The sequence below is a fragment of the Camelus bactrianus genome, chromosome X (assembly GCF_048773025.1).
Source record: "Camelus bactrianus isolate YW-2024 breed Bactrian camel chromosome X, ASM4877302v1, whole genome shotgun sequence".
NCBI classification, from domain to species: domain Eukaryota; kingdom Metazoa; phylum Chordata; class Mammalia; order Artiodactyla; family Camelidae; genus Camelus; species Camelus bactrianus.
Window position 1 is genome coordinate 97806829 of NC_133575.1, and position 20335 is coordinate 97827163.

Here is a 20335-nt window from a genome sequence, read left to right on the forward strand (position 1 = left end):
ACATATGACTGAAACATTATGCTGTACACCAGAAACTGACACAACATTGTAGACTAACTATACTTCAGTTAAAAAAAAAAAAGACCTGAGAGAAAGGAAAAAGCTCCTTTAGGCATGACATATGAGGGTATCGTAGAATTTGCTCTGGCTTGTGATAAATATATACAGAGTAAATCAAATTACAGGATGCCCTATTTTAAGAAATCCCATTTTCTACACAAATGAAATAGGGCTTAATTTATCACATTCTGAAAGCATCCTTTAATATTCTTTGAAATAGGGGATTCCATTACATCACTTAGCTTCTATTTGGAGATGAAAGTACTTGCCTCAGAGGTGGAGGCAGTGGCAACGTGTTAGAAACCACTACCAATTGGAAATCAATCCATAATAAAGATGACACTTCTAAAATTACAATATAAATCAATAAGGGAATATATGATTCCATTTTCAAAAATGTGCTTCATGTACAGATGTCAAGGAATGCATCTATTGCGTAAAACGGGGTCTAGTTTTAGTCATATGTGGCATAATTCAAAAACAAAACATACTCACCCCTATAGCTCTGGGTTAGTAAGGAAGGAGGAACAAAAACGAGCCATTTCTGAGTTGCTGGGGGATGCTATTTGATAAATTTACCAGGAGCCTACAGGAAACTAAACTTTCTGCCCTCTGACTGGAACATTCAAGTTTATCATTTGTGTGTAACATAAAAGGGCAATTTAGATGTTAAAATTTAATCAACATGAAACATTAATGCCTTAGGTTGAAACAGAGAATGGCACAATAATGGCATTAGAAAGGGTGAAAATAGCACCATTACTCTCATTGACATCATCAATGTGTTTGCTTCAGTGAACTGTACCTCCAAAATGGAAAAACAAAAAAGTCATTTATAAGGAAGGTACCATCAATATTTAGCTTTCTTCTTGCCCAACTGGAGAATGACCTATATTCTCCAAAGGATGCAAAAACATCTAACTAAAATACGGATTTTTGTTTATTTAAAACAGCAACACTAGTTTGATTTCCCTGATCTTTTGGTTAGTAGGATTGCACTGGGGAAATTTAAAAGTTGATCATTACCAAATGAAAAGATGAAGTATTACTTTTGGGGGTCACTAAGTAGTGTTTAATATTCACTAAACAAACATCCATCTGATCATTCACCTAGAAGTCATTAATTATATGTGCAGACAAATAATAATGCATATATAAATATACAGATGTGCAGACCTATTAAATATAGCTGGGTTTTGGAATGAGAACCAGAAGACCTAGATTTTGAGATACTGCACCTGTCCCAGTCTCTCCCAAGTACCATTTCTACAGTGATGATTCCCACATCTGTATCTCTAGCCCTAACTTGTCTTATGAGCTCCAGATCCATATTTCTAACTACCAACCAGACATTTCTATCTAGAAATCCCACAGGCACTTCAAATTCCAAAGGTCAAACTTTAAGAGTCCTATATGTATGTATGTGCTCACACATTCCAGACACTCACAATGTACTTTCAAACCAATATTAACACACTTTCTCCACTCTTATTTTACTTTCCAGACCCAGCTCAAGCATTGCCTCTTCTGGGAGCTCTCCCTGACCTTTCTAGCAAATTAATTGTTATTCTCTCCATATTATCAATGTACTTTGTATATACCCTTAATGTTATGTTTATCTTTTCTTGTCATTAGTGAATTTTTATAATTAATGTATTAGGTTTCTTTCTCCTCTGCTACATCATAAGCCTTTATGGCAGATGTCCTGTTTTGTTGTTGCTGTCGCATTTTGTGTTTGAATGGATTAATTGGAAAACACTCAAATAAAAAGGTTGGTTTTTTTTTTCAAGGAAATTCTGTTTCAGTTGAGAGTTGAGCATCTTTCACTTTTAAAATATGTACAAGTGGCTTTGATATGCTCCAATATCTGAACATCACTGAACATCTAGACAATAAACATTTATAATTCACTTGTTTTAAGGTTTAAGTAAAGTATACACTCTTATATTGGGTTAAATGTCTGCTATGTAATTCTAATGATTTCTGGTGATGGGAAGAATTTCCTGAGTGGTGCATCAAATCACTCATTTTGAGTTTCAACCTGGACACATTAAAAAACATCCTGAATAATAGTTAAAATCAGTATTTATTGCCATGGAAAGATGGAATCATTAACTGGAAAAAGCAAATTACAAACTAACCTGTGCAAAATATTCTCATTTTAGTAGTGACTACATAGATGGGTACATATATGTAGAGAAAACAATTTTTGGAGAAATATTCACTGAGTTGTTAAAGTAGTCATCTCTGGCTGGTGGAAATGAGGTTGTTTTGTTTTCTTATATTTTGCTTTTCTGTATGTCCAACTTTCCACAATGTATATAAAAATTTCCTTGTAATAATCAAGTAAGAAAAAATACTCATGCTCTCTAACAGAATTGGTAAGAATCTAGAGAGAAAGAGAACTACTATCAATCGAGTGCTTGTGTGTATCAGGCAGAGTGCTAAATGCTCAGAGTAGAAAGATTACTAAAAGAAGGTCAGGTTTAGGGAAGTTTGGTAACACGCCCATGTTTATTCAGTAAGCAAATAATAGAGCTGGGATTCAAACCCAGGTTTTTCTGATTCTAAAATAATATTTATTCCATTTCATCTTGATGTACCAGATCCAATATCAGCCCTCTACAAAACTGTTAAGTCATCAGTTTCTGTTGCCCTACCTAGCTTACTCCATGCTGTGAACTGCTGTGATCGTTACCACCCGGCCCGTTTCAGGGTATTCTTCATCCATCAACCTAATCCATGTTACATTTGAGAACATTCTGGTCAACTAATCTGATATAATAATCAATGCCGAGGAATTAGCACATTAGTCATTGCACTGGACATCCCAGCACCATACATGTGCAGACTGTTGTGCTAGGTGGTAGGATGACAGTTCACATTCAAATAGAGGAGAGGGGGAGTTAAATGTTAACGGCATTGCAATCTGAGGTAATCTAAGATAATAACAGAACATTCACTATGGAAATTTGAAGTCAAGTGCTTATTCTGTCTGGGATGTCATTGTAGGTTTAAAAGAAAAAATAAAAAAGATGGGGGAAGGGCATATGAAAAGACCATTGCCTGTGCAAAACAAACTAACAAAAAACCAACAAAAAACACCTGGCAGTTAAAGAGCCCTCCTTCCTAAGGATCAGCCTGTTTCTCGTGGCAACCGCCTGTAGCCACCGCCCTTTTAATAATGCCACACTCCAATGCTAGATGTTCCTGGGTTTGCAGCAGGCCAGTAGTGGGAAATAGTTTCAGGCAGCCCTTTCAGCAGCTCTTAAAATAACATCCCTTAAAGCAAACACCTATGGCCCAGGCAGCCTTCCTTTCACTTTAGTACATGTCGTTCTCACTGAACTGCATCCCTGAGCAGCTCATATAGCAACATGTTTAATGTAGCTGGATTACCCAAGACTTGCAGAGATTAGGAAGCTGTCAGTGAAACATCCAGGAGGACTTTGTGAATTGCTTTCTAAAATCACTCTAAATTAGCAATTAATGGAAAAATTTTGACAACTTGTTCAACGCTGAGTACAGCTGGATAAAAATCAACCTCTGGAGAATTCAATTTTGTTTATCATTAATGCTTGAGTGTATTTAACGGATGAATTTTTTCCGTAGTCGTCATCTCAATTTATTTTAGTGGATGTCCTTGATTAGTAAATTCTTTCTCCCCCTTTAAAGAAAATTTAGAAATGAGCTCATCCAGAGAGCAAAGGGGAGGAACAAAAACTTTTGATTCAGCAACATGCTTGAGGAGGAAAAGTGAATATGTAGTTAGGGATAAATGGAATTAACATTTTTTATGCATAGTTATAAGTAACTAAATTTTTTCAGACAACAGTGATAGGTAATTTGTACATAAAGGTATGTATTCCCTTGTATATTTTAAGTAAACTATGTGTATGGGTTTCTCGGAATGCTGGCACCGTTACTTTTTCAATTACAATTATTTTTTCACTTATTTCACAGTCACAGGTTACACAATTAATTGTACTTCTGTAGATCGCTTTGACCTTGAACTATGAAGTATTTCAAAATAACTAAACTTCTACATAATATGAATGCATACATAGTTAGGCTATCTATTTTTTTAAAAAAGGCAAACCATGTAATTTGGCATCAGGAAGATATCCCCTAAATTATGAGAAAGTTAAGTTAATGGTGAAGTTAAGGGCTAAGCCAGAGAACAAATCAAAGTAGAGATGTTCCTTCTATTTCTTTAAAATACCACCTCATGTAGAAAGTGTCATTTCCTCTGAGAATGTTCTCCCAAAGTTCCAAAACGATGACAAAATATTATAAAAATACCCTATAACCTACAAGACCAGCAGGGAATACTTCGGTGAAGTTCTTGGGTAATGTTTAAAGAAGTTTTTAGCAAAATATATATATAGTAAAAAAAAAAAAAAAAACAAACAAACAGAACTGCTTACCAAAAAAAAAGATCTTTCAAAACTAATTTTGAAAAAAAAATTTAAAGAAATCTTCAAATATAAATATTTCCAGATGAAAATACTAAATTCCAGTGTCATCTAAAATGAATACATTTTCCTTTATCTTCTGGTGTTACGTGAGGAATGTTATGAATGGATAAGCACCAAAGCCTGACCTGGAAATGAATTAGGGCACATTTTAAGGTAAAAAGGCGGGAAAACACAACAGGATTCCATACTATTTTAAGAGTAAACTTTTATTTATTTCTGTATTTATGCATTTACTTATTTTTCATAGCCTTGAACTTTAGGTCTCTGGAGGCAAATACATTCATTCAGTAAGTATTTACTGATTGCCTATGGTTTGCTAGGCATTAGTGGAGAAATGGGAGAATATAAAGATGACAGTTATATTCTCTGCTCTCAAGACATTTACAACTGAGTTGGACAATACACATGCACACAAATACATTTTACTGCTATAGAACAACAACTATATAAACCTGCTAAAACAATCTCTGTAAACAAAAGCTGCTTTTCCCCCCTGTATTTCTGAACTTACTTTTAGTACCACTCATTATATTATTCAGTTGGTTCAGATTTGCACTTGAACAGCATATAATGCATGGACACCAAGGCAGCATCTGAGTGCTTTAAGGAAAAACAGACATGCCACAATACTAATGCAAGGTCAGCACAACCAGGCCAGTCATGAGGAAGGGCCCATCTCCCTTCTTACTTCCAGTATTCTCATATACAGAGAAGTACAACCAGTTTTCCTAACAATCCATGCTTCGTATTTGTCTAAGCCCCAAAGTACTTTTCTTCAACCTAATCCCATTAATTTTTACTCTCCCGCCCATCTTCCTGAAATAAACATCCCGTGTCCTTGATAATTGTATATTATTGCACTGAGGGTCATAACATCATTACTTTTTAACAATGCTTGTTCTACTTTAGGTAAGAATCTTTGAAATTGACAAAAAAAATCTTAATAAATGGTACTTTACAAATTAAGAATCTTTTTCAGAAGGAGTAGGGACTGGGCTCATTTTTCTTGGCAGTTGTGTGTGTGTGTGTGTGTGTGTGTGTGTGTGACAACTGTTAAGCAGTATTAGAAAATTTAAAGTATGTCCAAATATAATATTTGGTATTGAAAACAGCAACAGCAAAAATACCCAGTCTACATCTTGGATCAGTGCACACTCTGCCCAGCCTGCCATATATTCTGTATTTTTACACTTGGAATTCTTGTTTTGAATGATGGCAAGTTCCTTAAACATCAAACATTCAAATATATTCACAAGTCTTGATAGTACTAAGGCAAGAAGTGAAAACATACATATTCATTTATCTATTTAACAACAGGTCAGGAAAACTTAAGTAAGTGTTTAAGAAGAAAAAGATTGATCAGGTTTTCAGATTAATTCTAAACATTCAATCAGCAGAACCCTGACATTCCTAAAGTGTTCGGACTAATTGAGATTTTGGTACAAAAAACAAGATTGTATGATGACTTTTTCCAAGTAAATAGTTTTTAAAACAGTGCTTAGCACCAACAACTCACAAACTACAAACATGAAGATTACAATTTGTAAATGGAACGTTTCCAAAAGCTGGTAGTCTAGAACTTGGAATGTATTTTCCAATTGGAACAAGGTTATAAAAACTATGGCTAGCTTTTCAGAACAGATGTACAAACCCTGTTTTAAAAAATGTTCTTAATATCGACAGTGAAAAGTAATGAAAACAGTGCCATTGTAATACTGGTTAAAAAAAGAAGAAGAAATAGGAAATACACATAATTGTAAAACTATGACTGCATAGCATTAATGAGAGAATATGTAAATAACTCAAAGAACGAACACAATTAAGAATTAGTCAAAATTTTTTGTATGAGAATTCAAAATGACAGTCTTAGGCAGCTGTAGAAAAGTATTAAAGCCAACTTTTGACTACCTAAACGACATCTCACTCTCCAGCTTTTCCTCTCTGCCTAATATACTAAGCAGAGATAGAGGTAAGCTGGGCACTTTCCACCTGGAAAAGCCACACAGAGTCAAAAGCACACGCACAGAGTGAAAGAGGAAAGTGAGGGGGTCCTGGGCACTTTGAGGACACGGCGGGAGACCATCCTCAGCTCCAGAGGCCTGCATAGTTCCCGTGGAGGCCAGAAGGGAGAGGCCCCCCCGCGACGAAGAGCTTCATCTCGGGCCAGTTGTAGCAGTGGGTGTACAGCGCGTTGGGGAACTCGTCGATGCCACCGAAGTAGTTCACCCACAGGTCGTCGTGGTTGAGCCAGCCTCTGCCACACGTGAGCTTGAGCTTCCTCCCTGCGAGCCCTGGAGAGGAGGGCGGGCTGGCCGAGGCCCTCTCCTCCAGGAACTTCTGGGCGCGGATGTCGTAGAAGAGCAGGGAGCCCTGGCCCGTGCCCACGGTGATGATGTGCTGGTAGAAGCTCAGCGAGCGCACACCCGTGCCGCCCTCTCGGGAGCACAGGGGCCGGATGTTCTGTTGACCTTGGCGCAGATCCAAGAAGGAGACGTGGGACTGGGAGCCCACCGCGAACAGGGACAACTCATCGCAGTAGGTCAGGCACACGTTCTCTCGGCAGTAAGGCAGCCTGATGGACAGCAGCCTGGACAGGGTGCTCCGGGCTTTCCACAGGTGGAAGTAGCCGTCCAGGGACACGGCTCCCAGCTCCTGGTTCTTGCCGCTGAAGGCCAGGGCCCGCACCTTGCGGTTGCCGGGGTTGGTGCTGGCTCTGGGGATGGCCTCCACGTCCCTCGGACGGATGTGGGCGTACACGGGGAGCCCCGCGTCGTTGTGCCAGGCGATGCTGCCACTGAACACGTCGGGGTCCATCCTCCAGAGCGCCACGGTGCCGTCGCGGGAGCCGCTCACGGCCACCGTGTCGCTCATCCAGGCGATGGCGAAGATCCAGTCCTTGTGGCCGTGCCGATCGCCCAGGCACACGGGGTCCAGCGTGGGCAGCTGGTAGACGGCCAGGCTGTTGGGGTTCTCACCCCCCGTGGCCAGAAGCGTCTTGGAGGGATTCAGCTGGATGGCGTGGATGCCGCAGCTCGGCTGGGCCCGGGCCGGCCCGGGCCCGCGGTCCCGCATCAGGGGGATGCGCGTGATCTGGCCCGACTGCACGTCCACCACGAAGAGCGTGTTGCACTTGGTGCCGCACACCACCTGCCTGGCGTTCAGCCACTGCGACGCGAACACCTTGTTGAGGGTGCCCAGCGCCAGCTCGCGCTCCCGCAGCAGCTCGGGCAGCTTCTGCACCGCGTAGCCGCGCAGCTCGCCCTCGAAGCCCGGGAGCCCCGCGCGGCCCCGCGCGCCCACCTCGCGGCCCTTCAGGTAGTGCAGCAGCGAACGCCGCGCCGCCGGCCGCTTCTGCCTCTTGGGCGGCAGCGGCCCGTCTCCGTCCGCTGCCGCCGCCGCCGAGCCCTGCGACGACGAGCCCGCGGCGGTCGCCTCGAGCGCGGGCGCTTTCCGCTTCCTGCTACCTGTTTGCTGCGGGGACATTGTGGGCGGCGGGCGGGCGGCGCGGTGGAGCGTGGCCCCCGTGATGGCCTTGGCGGCGGCGGGGACAGTGGCGTCGGCCAGGGGCCCGGGGAGGCCGCGGGGCACGGAGCCGACCGAGTCCGGGGCGAAGCGGCAGCGACGTAGGCGAGGGCGGCTGGAGGGAGCGGATTGCGGGCGGCGGCGAGGGCGGTGGCGACGCGATCGAGGCTAGGGCTGGAGTGCGGCCGGCGGCGCTGCGGGAGCGAAGTTGGTGTGGGACGCGTTCGACGCGGGGGGTCCGAGTGGGAGGAGGCGGAGGCGGCGGGAGGAGCCGGCGGGGAGCGGGCGGGCGCGGTGGGAGGGAGCCCAAGCCAGCTGGGAAGATGGATCCGTGGGGCCTCGGATGTGCTGAGGGCCTCACTCTAGGACCCCGAGGTGGCCAGGTGTGCCTATCCTGGATCCCCACTAAGTGACACGGGCTATTTTGCCAGTCTTAGGACAGCAGCCATCCAGCCTCTCTGCTGGTATCTTAAACAATTTCAATCAAGTAGATACATTTTTTCTTCTCAAATTGAAGTTTCTGAGCTCCTGCCCTGGAACGGCCCGAAGGATGTGTGCTCTGAATGCAGATCTAAGGGCCCCACTTTCTGGCCAGGGAGACGTCTAGGACACCTTGATCTGGCACAGCCTTGGGAACATGGCAGGCTGTGCTGACCTGGGAGAAGGGGTGTTCTTTGGCAGTGTTGGCTTCTGTTGTAACTTAGAGCCCTAAGAAGGTAGGAAGAAAGAGTCAAGGGGAGGGACAGCTCCCTCCCTGCTCCTGGGTTCTGTCTTCAACGCTCAGCCTGGGAGGCTCAGGTGCTTGGGCAAAGTCCCTTGGGGCTTTCGGCGAAGTCCTAAGAGATGGGCAAGATTTTCACAAGCCGACATGGAGATAACGTTCCAGAAGGAGGCAACCACAAGAACAAAAGACAAGAGAGTATAAGCGTTCAAAGCAAGGGCTTAGTCTCAGGAGTTGGGTGTTTCATACTTGGCTCTCGTGCTTCAGAGTAGCCAGTCCACTGGCCGGCTTATTCCCATGCATGCTCAGTTACACAGCGATAACGTGGCGCGATAACGTGGCGCTGTGAGGCTGGTAGCTGATACAGACTCTGCACACCCCCCCACCTCCTCCTAACAAAAATATTTATGACGCTTGGTGGGTGGATGCGGGGGACGATGCATTTACTTTGCTGACCAATTAGGGGAGCCCTTGGGAGCTACTTTGTTGCTGCTTCCTCCTCCCTTCTGCACTGTTTGCTGATTTTTCTCCCTGCTTCCCTCACCCTTTCTGTATTGTCACGTCCAGTGCACAAATTCCAAGTACAAACCGTACTTGGCTGGTGATGGTGAACATGAATTTAGGGATGGCTTTATGGAGACAGTAGCATTTTGTTTCCACAGGTCGGGGTGGGGGGAGTGGACATTTCAGAAAGAGGTAACCATATGTGAATGTCACAGGGAGTGTAGAGAAATGGCTCACAAACTTTAGTGTGCATTAAAATCACAGGGCAGCTTAATAAATATGTGTATACCTTGATTCTATCCCTAAGGTTTGACGCAGATGGTGTGTGGACAACTCTTTGAGAAGCGCTGGTCTAGAGTCTTCTCACCCAGGTCAGGGCAGGGTGTGTTGCAAGCAGGAAACATCTTTTGTGTACTTCAAGGTTACCTTGAAAATGGACCCCTATCCAGGTGAATATTGGAAAGCCTTAGCAATTAGAGACTATGACCAACTTGATGCCAAAGCCTAGGCAGAGAAATTGTGCCTATTAAGTATATAGAACGTAATGTATTTTACTACATAAGCTTATACCTTTACTATATTACTATACTAACAAGCATTGTTGCAGCAGCTTTACAAATATTGTCTTGTTTAATCCACGATTATAATAGGGTAGCTACCATTTTGTAGAAGAGGGAGAATTAGTCTTGGAGAGTTATAATTTTGTCTCGCCAATGAAGTAGTAAGTGATGGTTGCAGGATTTGAACCCAAGTAGTCTGAATCCATATTCCATGTCCTTATCCACTTCTCAGATTGGAGGTATATGAGGCACTGAATGAAAGGTTCTGCTAGTGATAGAGATTTAAGTCTCATTTCTTTGCATCACCAAAAATGATGGGATATGGCTTTGGACACCTGTGAAGTTGGACACCATAGGTAAAAATGCTAACAGCAGCTGTGAAGATTCTGGGATTCAGCTTCTGATCAGTGGCAAGGCTTGCTGAGGGGGGTGTTCTATAGCTCTTCCAACACAACAACCAGGCAGATTAGCAAGGACCAGTGTAGGTCATCCTGATGTCATCTTGTCTTAGAATTTACAGTAGGGGTATCCATAGCAAACATGAACTAAGGACTACATCCATCTCCTTTTTCAGGGGACCAAGTAAGCAACAAAATCTAATATCTCATTAAAAGGGGAAGGAACCCTTGAAATTACTGATACTGGAATTTCTGCCAGCCAAGTGTGTGCAATTTGAACTCAAATGCAATCTGGTTTAGAAAAACAAAGGCATGTGCTATATCTTCCTCCCATGTTTCATGTGTGAAGATAATACTCATTACTCAAGCCTCACAAGAACAAGGAGAAGGGTTTTATGCTCTGGGAAAAATGGTACCACAGACAGTAAAGTGGTAATCCCTTATACACTTAATATCATCCCCAAGTCATAATGCAATGCCCTTATGTCTGCAATAGTGGAGGATGAGTATTATAACTGTGCAAAACATCATGGAGATACAGGAAGGAAGACTTTCAGTTCTGACAAAGATAGAACACCCCTATTCCTTCCAGGCCCTCACTCTTAGAACTACAAAACAAAACAAAACAAAACAAAACCCTGGGCATAGCACAACAAACAAGTATAGGAAGTCACTGAAAGATGGAAAGAAGTTAGAAGGACCAAGGATCTCAGAATTTGAGGAAAGACAGGATGGTGAGTTTCCCGAGGTTGTTTTTTTTTTTTTTTTTTTTATCATATCCCATGTATTCCAGACAAGTTGTTGCAGAAGCTCCAACCAGGAATCTTCAATGGGCTCAGAAAATAAAAGCCCCAGGAAAAACCTGTCCCTTTTAGGCAAAGGATCTAGAGAAGGGAGGCCAAACAACAGAAAACCTCTTTGGCAATAACCCCTCTACTCCAGCCAAACACTAACAGAAAAACCACCCCACCGCTCATCACCCCCACTGTTTCAGTGAGGCCAAGAGGGGAGCTGACCATCCATCCTCAGTATGGCAGAAGCAGGTGCTGTACCCTGATTCCCCTGCAGGGGTAGTGTTAGTGTGGTCTCAGGATGAGCTGAGTCTCCATTCACACGCAGCAACAAGGAGACTTAATGAGAAGGTTTGACGGGAAGCTCATCACTCTGCTTCCCCTCCTGCCCCCTCCACTTCACCAGTGTCAGCAGGGCTCAGTGAGGAGCCGAGCTTCCATCCCCTCCCAGCATCACTGAGACTAAGCACTTGCCTCACCCCTGGCATCAGCAGGGAGCTGAACCTCCACACCCACTGAGCAGCAAAGAGGCTGAGCAAGGGCCTGCGAAGGAGGGCTAGTTCTGTTTCTCAAGAAATAGTGAAATATGTACACTTACAGATTCAAGAAACGAAGTGAACCCAAATAGCAAGAACCCAAATAAATCCACACCAAGATACATTCTAGTTAAACTTATGAAAACTAAAAACAAAGAACAAATCTTAAAAGCGAGGAAAGAGAACTGATGCATTACTTAGAGAGGAAAACCAGACTGAATGATAGCAGATTTCTTATCTGAAATGACAGAGGCCAGAAGGAAGTGATGAAAGAAAAGATATGTTGACTGAAAATTCTATATCCAGTAAAAAAAGATTCAGGATTGAAGGGAAAATAAAAATATTCTCAGATGAAGGAAAACTAAGAGCTATTGTTGGTAGGAAAACCTACCCTTGAAGGATGGCTGAAGAAAGTTCTCTAAGCAGAATGGTAATCATAAAAGAAGATTTGGAATTTTAGAAAGGAAAGAATATCAAAATGGATAAAAATATGATAATATAGACTACCCTAATCCTCAAGAGTTTCTTAAATAAAATTTGATATTTGAAGCAAAAATTATTATACTATCTGATGTGGAACTCAGTGTCTGTAGAGGGAATACTTAAAAGACAATGATATTTAAAAGTAGGTAAGGTAAAGGGAACATAAGGGAAGTGAGGTGTTTTATATTTCGTTCAAGGTAGTAGAACACTGATAACAGTGTACTATGATAAATTATATATGCATGTTGTAATACTTAGAGTAACCTTTAAGAAATTTTACAAACTGATATACTCAAAAATAATATAAATAAATGAAGCTGGAACCCTACAGCAAGAAAAAAAGTTCAAATAATCCACAGGAAGGTGAGAAAGGAGAAACAGAAGAACAAGAAAAAGAGGAAACAACAGGAAACAAATAAGTGACAGACTTAAGCCCAAACATATCAATGATTACCTTAAATATAAATATGGTAAATGCATTCATCAAAAGGCAAAGATTGGCAGACTGGGTTAAAAAGAAAACATGATACGAAAATATGTTTTCTACAAGTAACTCCTTTCAAACATGACAGGTGGATTGAAAGTAAAAGGATAGCAAAAGGATAGAAAATGATGCAAACATTCATCATAAAAAATAGAAGCTATATAAATATTAGAAAAATTGAACTTCAGAGTGAAGAAAGTTATAAAGACAAAGAGAGTCATTACATAATGTTAGAAGAAGCAATCCACAAAGAAGGCATTACAATCCTAAATGTGTAAGTGCCAAACAAGAGAGACTCCATGATCAAGTTGGATTTATTCCAAAGGCTGTTTCAACATTTGAAAATCAGTGTAATCCACCATGTCAAAAGTATAAAGAAGAATAATCATAGAATTACATCAACTGACACAGAAAAAGCAATTGACAAAATCCAACCCCAATTCATGATAAAAAAAAAAAAAAAGACTCACAACAAACTCAGAATAGAGGAGAACTTCCTCAACTTAGTAAAGAACATTTATAAAAACCTGCAGCAAACATCCTATTTAAAGGTGAGAAACTAAATGCTTTACCTCTAAGAAAAGAAACAAGGCAAGAATTTCTGCTTTCACCACTTTTATCCAGTGTAGTATTGGAATTTCAACCCAGTGTAATAAGGCAAGATAAAGAAATAAAAGGCCTAAAATTTGGAAGGAAAGAAATACAAGTGTTCCTATTTGCAGATGAAATGATTGTCTATGTAGAATATCACAAGGAATTTACAAGAAGAAATGCCTAGAACTAATCATTGAATTCAGCAAGGTCATAGGATGCTCAGAAATCAGTTACATTTCTATATACCAACAATGACATATAAAAACCAAAATTAAAAACACAATGCCATTTAAAATCATACAAATAAAATGAAACATCTACATATAAACTTACCAAAATATGTACAGGATCTGTATGGTGAAAGTGACAAAATAGTAATGCATGAAATCAGCTACGATCTAGGTACATGATATGCTCATATATTTGAAGACACAACATAGTAAAGATGTCAGAACTCCTGAAATTGATCTATAGTTTTAATGCAATTTCTATCAAAATCTCAGCAAGATATTTTTGGAAACATAAACAATCTTGTTCTCAAATTCATATAGAAATGTACAGGCCTGAGAATAGCTGAAACAATCTTGAATAAAGAGCAAAATGGGAGGAATCACTCTACCCCATTTTAAGTTTTACTACATAGCTACAGTAATCAACATAGTGTGATTTAGCAGAACGATAGGTACATCAACAAATAAAACAAGATAAAGAACCCAGAAATAGACCCACCAAATATGCCTAGCTGATTTTTGAAACAGGTACAAAAAGCAATTCAATAGAAGAAGAATGACTTTTTCAACAAATGATGCTGGAGAAATTGGACATCTATAGGTAAGAAATGAACATTGACCCAGACCTCACTCCTTACACAACAGTTATCTTTAAATAGATCATATACTTAAATTTAAAACATAAAATTATAAAACTTTTAGAAAAAATAGAAGAAAATCTTTGAGAACTAGGGCTAAGCACAGAATCCTTAAGATTGACATCAAAAGGACAGTTCATAAAAGGAAAAATTGATAAACTTCATCAAAATTACAAGCTTTTACTTTGTGAATGCCCCTGTTAAGAGGAATAAAAGAAAAACTGCAGACTGGGAGAAAATATTTGATAACTGTATACCCAACAAAGGACTAGTATCTTGAATGTATAAAGAACTCTCAAAACTCAACAGTAAAATAAGAATCCAATTAGAAATGGACAAAAAGCATGACTAGAAAGTTAACTGAAGAGAATATACAGATGGCAAATAAATACTTCAAAAGATGCTCACTAATATTGCCATCAGGAAAATGCAAATTAAAATCACAAAGAGATATTACTGCACACATATCAGAATGGCAAAAATAAAAAATAATGACAACACCAAATTCTGGCCAGGATGGGGAGAAATTGAATCACTCAAACACGGCTGGTGGGAATGTAAAATGATACAGCCTCTTGGAAACACAATTTGGCAGTTTATTAAAAAAAAATGTGCTTACCATACTACCCAAGAATTGCATTCCCAGGCAGGCATTTATCCTAGAGAAATTAAAACATATATTTACACAAAATCCTGCACATGGCTGTTCATGGCAGCTCTGTAATAGCCAAAATCTGGAAACAACATGGCTGTCCTTCATCAGATGGATGGTTAAACAAATTGTGGTGTATCTACCATGGACAATGACTCAGCAATTAAAAAGGAACATGCTATTGATACATGCTCCAATTTGGATGACTCTTGATAGAATTATGTTGAATGGAAAAAGCCAATATCCAAGGGTTACAAACCATATGTTTCCACTTACACAACATTTTTGAAATGAGCAATTTATAGAAATAGACAAATTAGTGATTGCCGAGGATTAAATAAGGGAGTTAGCGCTGGCAGGCAAGTGGCTGTGGCCATAAAAGGGCAACAGTAGGTATCACTGTAGTGATGAAAATGTTCTAAATCTTCACTGTATCAATGCCAGTATCCTGGTCCTGATATTTTACTATAGTTTTTCGTTGGAGGAAACTGGATAAAGTGTACACTGAATCACTCTGCCTCATTTCTTACCATTGCATGTGCATCTACAATTATCTCAAAATAAAAATTTAAAATTCATTAGGAAAGAAATCAGAGAACATAGAAAGATGTTGAAAATTTGTCAAGATAGAAAATTTTAAAAAGAGGAAAGAAAGAGTAATCACCCTTTTGTCAATAGGTCTACCACTAACACATTGGACTCTGGGCCTCTCAGTTGTGCAGCCTTGCCTCTTGACTGGGCTGAGGCCATTAGAACATTTCATCTGAGGGTTAGGGTCGGGGAAAAACAGCAAGCCGCCACTCTCTCTCCTTGGCATTCCTCACTCCGTGGCACACAACTGTCAGGCACCTAACAGAATTGAGCAGAAAGAACATGTTTAGCATTGCAGCCACCTTATAAGTGTACCGAAGGAGGCTGGAACCTACTAATCCCAGTGAGGGGCTGCAATCATAATTCTTTAGGCAGAGGATGGTCAAACTTCTTTCTCACTGTGCAGGTTAGATGACTAGGTTAGTATACTGGCCAGCTGCCTCTTTAATAGGTCCAAACGAAGTGTTTAAAGAGTGCCTTCACATCCTCACAGAACGGACAAGAATAGGCAGAGGACTCCACAAAGTTAAAAAAATCCAAGAGGCACCCTGGATTTTTATCTGTTTATTTAAATGATATACATAAAATACCATACCCATATATTTTATGCATTCTTGAGAACACAGAAAAGAGACTTAGTCAATTAATGCAATGCAGATATGTGCTAGGATTCTAAGATGAGGTACCTGGAGTATATGTGTGTGTTGTGAGGAAAAGGAGACGACATGGGAGAAGGAGAGAGAAAGAGACAGAGGATGAAGCAAGCGAAAAGGAAATAAAATACAAATACCCCTCAAACACAGCATATATGATTGGATTACATGCTTACATTTATTTAAATTTTTGTAGATGTATGTATTTATGTATGCATAAACATAATTTTAAAGTAAAATAAAGTAACATACAAATTAAATGTCTAATATTTTCTTTGGTACCTCAGTGGATTGTATTGTACTTGCTGCTTTGGAGATGGGGTGCCATGGTCTGTCATTTATTGAGCGCTTATTAATAAAACAAGTACTATGGTAAGTACTTTACATAAATATGTTCAATGGGAGAAATAATCCAGGGCTCCAGTTTTGTGGTAGGGATTAAAACGGATCTTGGCTTGCTTCTCAAGACCATATACAGGCTGTAGTATGTATTCTGTGTTGAACTTTTGTTATGAAAACAAGTGGTATAGTGAGGTTTTGTTTTGTTTCTTCGGAGGTTAAGAAATACAGTTTTTATTTTTAAGGTGGAACATAGGAATAAAATGCTAAATGTACAACTCAGCTAAAAAACTTGAACCAACTGTTGAGAACTGTTAGGATAAACTTAAGCTGTGTTCAATTCTTACCCAAGTGTCTAGTCCCCCTTGCTGAAAGTTTTTCTGGACATGTCAGATCAATCTCAGTTTCTTCCAAAATCTGAAAGACAGCATAATGTACAGTTTCAAATATGTAAGAAGCAAAAGGAAATACATAATATTTGCAGTATTACTTTCCTTATACAACAATCCCCCTTATGCCCAGGGGATATATTCCAGGACCCCTCGTGGAGGCCGGAAACCGCAGATAGTTCCAAACTCCATATATATATATATGTTTTTCCTATAATAAGTACCCATGATAAAGTTTAATTTATAAATTAGGCTCAGTAAGAGAACATCTGAATTGCCACCATCACTACTCTTGTGCTTTGGGGCCATTATTAAGTAAAATAAGGATTATTGACAACAAGCACTGCAATACGGTGACAGTTGATCTGATAACCGTAGATGGCTACTAAGCAGCAAGCAGATGGGATATCCCGGACAAAATGATGATTCACGCCCTGGGCAGGATGGAGCGGGATAGTGCAAGATTTCATCATGCTACTCAGAACAGCATGCAATTTAAAATGTATAAATTGTTTATTTCTGGAATTTTCCATTTAATATTTTTGGACCTCAGTTCACCATGGGTAACTGAAACCATATAAAGCGAAACAGTAGATAAGAGAGGACTACTGTACCTTCCCAAATTCCTACCTCATAGAATTCTAGGGCCATACACATCAGCAGAGAGTCCATTCCCTTCATTCCTGGTTAATGGTCCCTTAATTATCCTGAAGAGAGGAGTAGGAAATAGTGCACAGAAGCTGCCTTCCCATAACACCTTTAATGGAAACCTGCCGCACCCATAGCTCTTGTTCTAAGAAAAGCCTTTTGTTGGCCATGTGTGGTATCATATGACCCTGTACTCCTGGTCTCAGCTGATTGGACCAAGTGAAGGTACAAGGTTGAAGATAAGTCAATCCATAGAAAGACAGGTATTATAGATCCAAAAAAAATGAGCTGGGACAATGAGATCCTCAGTTTCAGTAATTTTATGTAATATTACCAACTGTCAAGAACTTAATATACATTTCCTATAGCTAGTCTAGAATGGAATTTTGAAAACCCTGATCTGCAGGAAAAAGTGGCAGATGGAGTTAAGTAACACTGCAGTGTGCTGCAATAAACGTACCCAAAGGAGCTCAGAATATTGCTGATCGGTAAATGACGAACAATGAGATTCCTGGTCACTATACTTTTTCTAAAAGTTTAATACATTTATTTCCAAAATCTTTATTATAATATATTTTGGAGGAGCAGACTGGCTTTTAGTGTATGTTTCAATTTAGTCAATTTTAATTTCTTGTAAATGCACATACATTTTCCCATTATCACTTGTCTACATGTCCTCTAAGCATTGTTATTCCACTGAAAAATTAAAGGAGACCCAATCAGTAGTATTTTCTCACATTAACTTTACGGTTTAAGAGAATCTAATTGTCTTCATAGCAAAATGCTGTCCTGTGGAGAAATTAATTGAAAACAAGAAGCAGGAATCTATCCAGCTATCTATCTTTCTTTCTTTCTCTCTTTCCACACACATACACATACATAATTTCATTTATATGCATAAATAATAATTTTATATATACATAAATAATGATTCAAAAAGACATTGGGAGAGAATGCATGAAAATCTGGAAAATATAACAAAGAAACCAAGCACGACATACTCTTTGTCTTTCAATAGCTATGTTACCTACATGTGAAAACATGAAAAGTAGTAAACTACAGGTTCTCTAAAGACAGATTCCTTATCCAATTTACTCATTAAAATTTTTTTCTCACCTAGCACAAATACTTTTAACTTATAAGACCAGATTTTCAAAAAATGATATTTTAGAAGGAAAGTATGTTATAGAATAAATGCTTAAATCATGATTTTATCACTCCATTTAATGTCCAAAAAATTCAGCTTTGATGTATTTATTTCCTAGAGTTAAGGTACTAGGCTAAATTATTAGGTAGACCTTCCAGAGCAATTATACAAAGAGGCATAATTATTCAGATCTGAAAACATTTTCTATAATTTTTATGAAACAAAATGACTGACCAGACATGAATACAGTTTTCCAGCATTAAAAAAAAAAAAGTTAGTTGGATTATGACCATTATTTGCAACTAGGACCAAAAGTAAGAAATTGTGTAGGCCACCTGGAGGTACTATGGATATAAAAATCATATTCATAGCTCAGATATAGTCCTTGGGGTCCAGTGCAAGAAACTGTCTAGAGCCCAGTGGCATGCCTTCCTAATGCATCTAACACATCATGTGATCCAGCTGGACCGGCTGAGCAGCAAATGTTAATTGAAAATCAGTAAGATCAGGAGAGCAAGCACGGACCTAGGCTTATCACTAGGTATTGATCATACTTAAACAGCTGATCTATGACCACCCTGGAAGTTCCAAGGTTAACTATGCTGGACCTAGCTTTAATAGAAACAGACTTTGAGTAATTACCCTCTCCAAAAGGACCCACCAGGATATTGTATTTTGACCAGAATTTTCCAGTTTGAGTAGCCAAATTCATAAATGTCTAGGTTTTCAATCCTCTTTCAACTTTGAGTAAAAGAAACCTACAATGATAGGGAATAATCATAATCATAATCATAGTTGTCATTTATTGACAATCTTGCAGGCTGAATATTTTTGTCCCTACTCTACAGATAAGGTGACAGACTTAGAGGTAGTGTTACACTGGCAGCAAGTGTCAAAGAGGAACCAAAAATTCAGTTTTGTCCCAATGCCCTCAACTGCACTGTCTCAGTCAGCTCAGGCTGTCACATCAAAATATCATAGACCAGGTGGCTTAAACAGCAGACGTTTATCGCTCACAGTCTGGAGGCTGCAAGTCTGAGATTAGGGTACCAGCATGGTTGGGTTCTGGTGCGTGCTCTCTTCCTGGCTTGCAGACGTGGCTTTCTCTGTGTTATATGGTGGAGAGAGGAATCTCTCCTGTCTCTTCCTCTCCTTGTAAGGGCACTAATTCCATCAAGGGGGCTCCACCCTCAGGATTTCATCTATACCTAATTACCTCCCAAAGGCCCCACCTCCTGATACCATTATATTAGAAGTTAAGGCTTCAACATGTGAATTTGAGGGGAACACAAGCATTCAGTCCACAATATGCACTAAAAAAGCATTCATATTTTTCTGTGTAAGAATTTCTAAAATGTATGATGAACAATCATTTGTGAGATGCTTTGCAAAAAAAACTATATATGTGCATTCTGCAGTGAAACACATTTGGCAAATAGATGTACAATATATTCAACTTGGAGAAATTCACAGCGCATGCTATCTGTGGGAAGTCCCTGACAAATCTTGCACACAAGAAAATCTGTTTTACTTTAATCAATCTTTTCCAAACTTGGTTTTCTAATAAACACTTTTCCACAGAACACACTGAGAAATATTAGTTTCTGTCAGTCATGCTCTGGTCTTCCAACATTCTTCCTCTGTAGGATTATGACTACAGGTTTCCAGAATTTAAGTAAAATTCATCATGTTACAAGGCTAGTAGGAGGGAACACAAAGAAGCAGAAAGCTTAATTGCATAACATTTGTGGTTGTGCCAGTGGATGAGAAAAAGCTAAGACAAGTGTCAGGGAGAGAATGAAACTGTATTATGTATAAGCTTAATATTCAACATCTTGCATAGACAAATAATCATGGTGATGGTGATGAGAGATTATTATTATTATTATTATTATTATTAGAAGCAAAGGCTAATTA

At 39.8% G+C, this 20335-nt stretch overlaps 1 protein-coding gene across 1 annotated transcript; it reads right to left on the reverse strand.

Moving 5' to 3' along the window:
- Positions 1-4732: 4732 nt before the first annotated feature.
- On the reverse strand, positions 4733-8214 carry LOC105061927 (DDB1- and CUL4-associated factor 12-like protein 2). Its single transcript, XM_010946060.3, has one exon. The coding sequence runs from the start codon at positions 8019-8021 to the stop codon at positions 6624-6626; it is 1398 nt and encodes a 465-aa protein (XP_010944362.2). The 5' UTR covers positions 8022-8214; the 3' UTR covers positions 4733-6623.
- Positions 8215-20335: the final 12121 nt, after the last annotated feature.

Excerpts from the sequence above, each read along its gene's own strand:
- LOC105061927 (XM_010946060.3), bottom strand. The coding sequence starts at position 8,021 with ATGTCCCCGCAGCAAACAGGTAGCAGGAAGCGGAAAGCGCCCGCGCTC.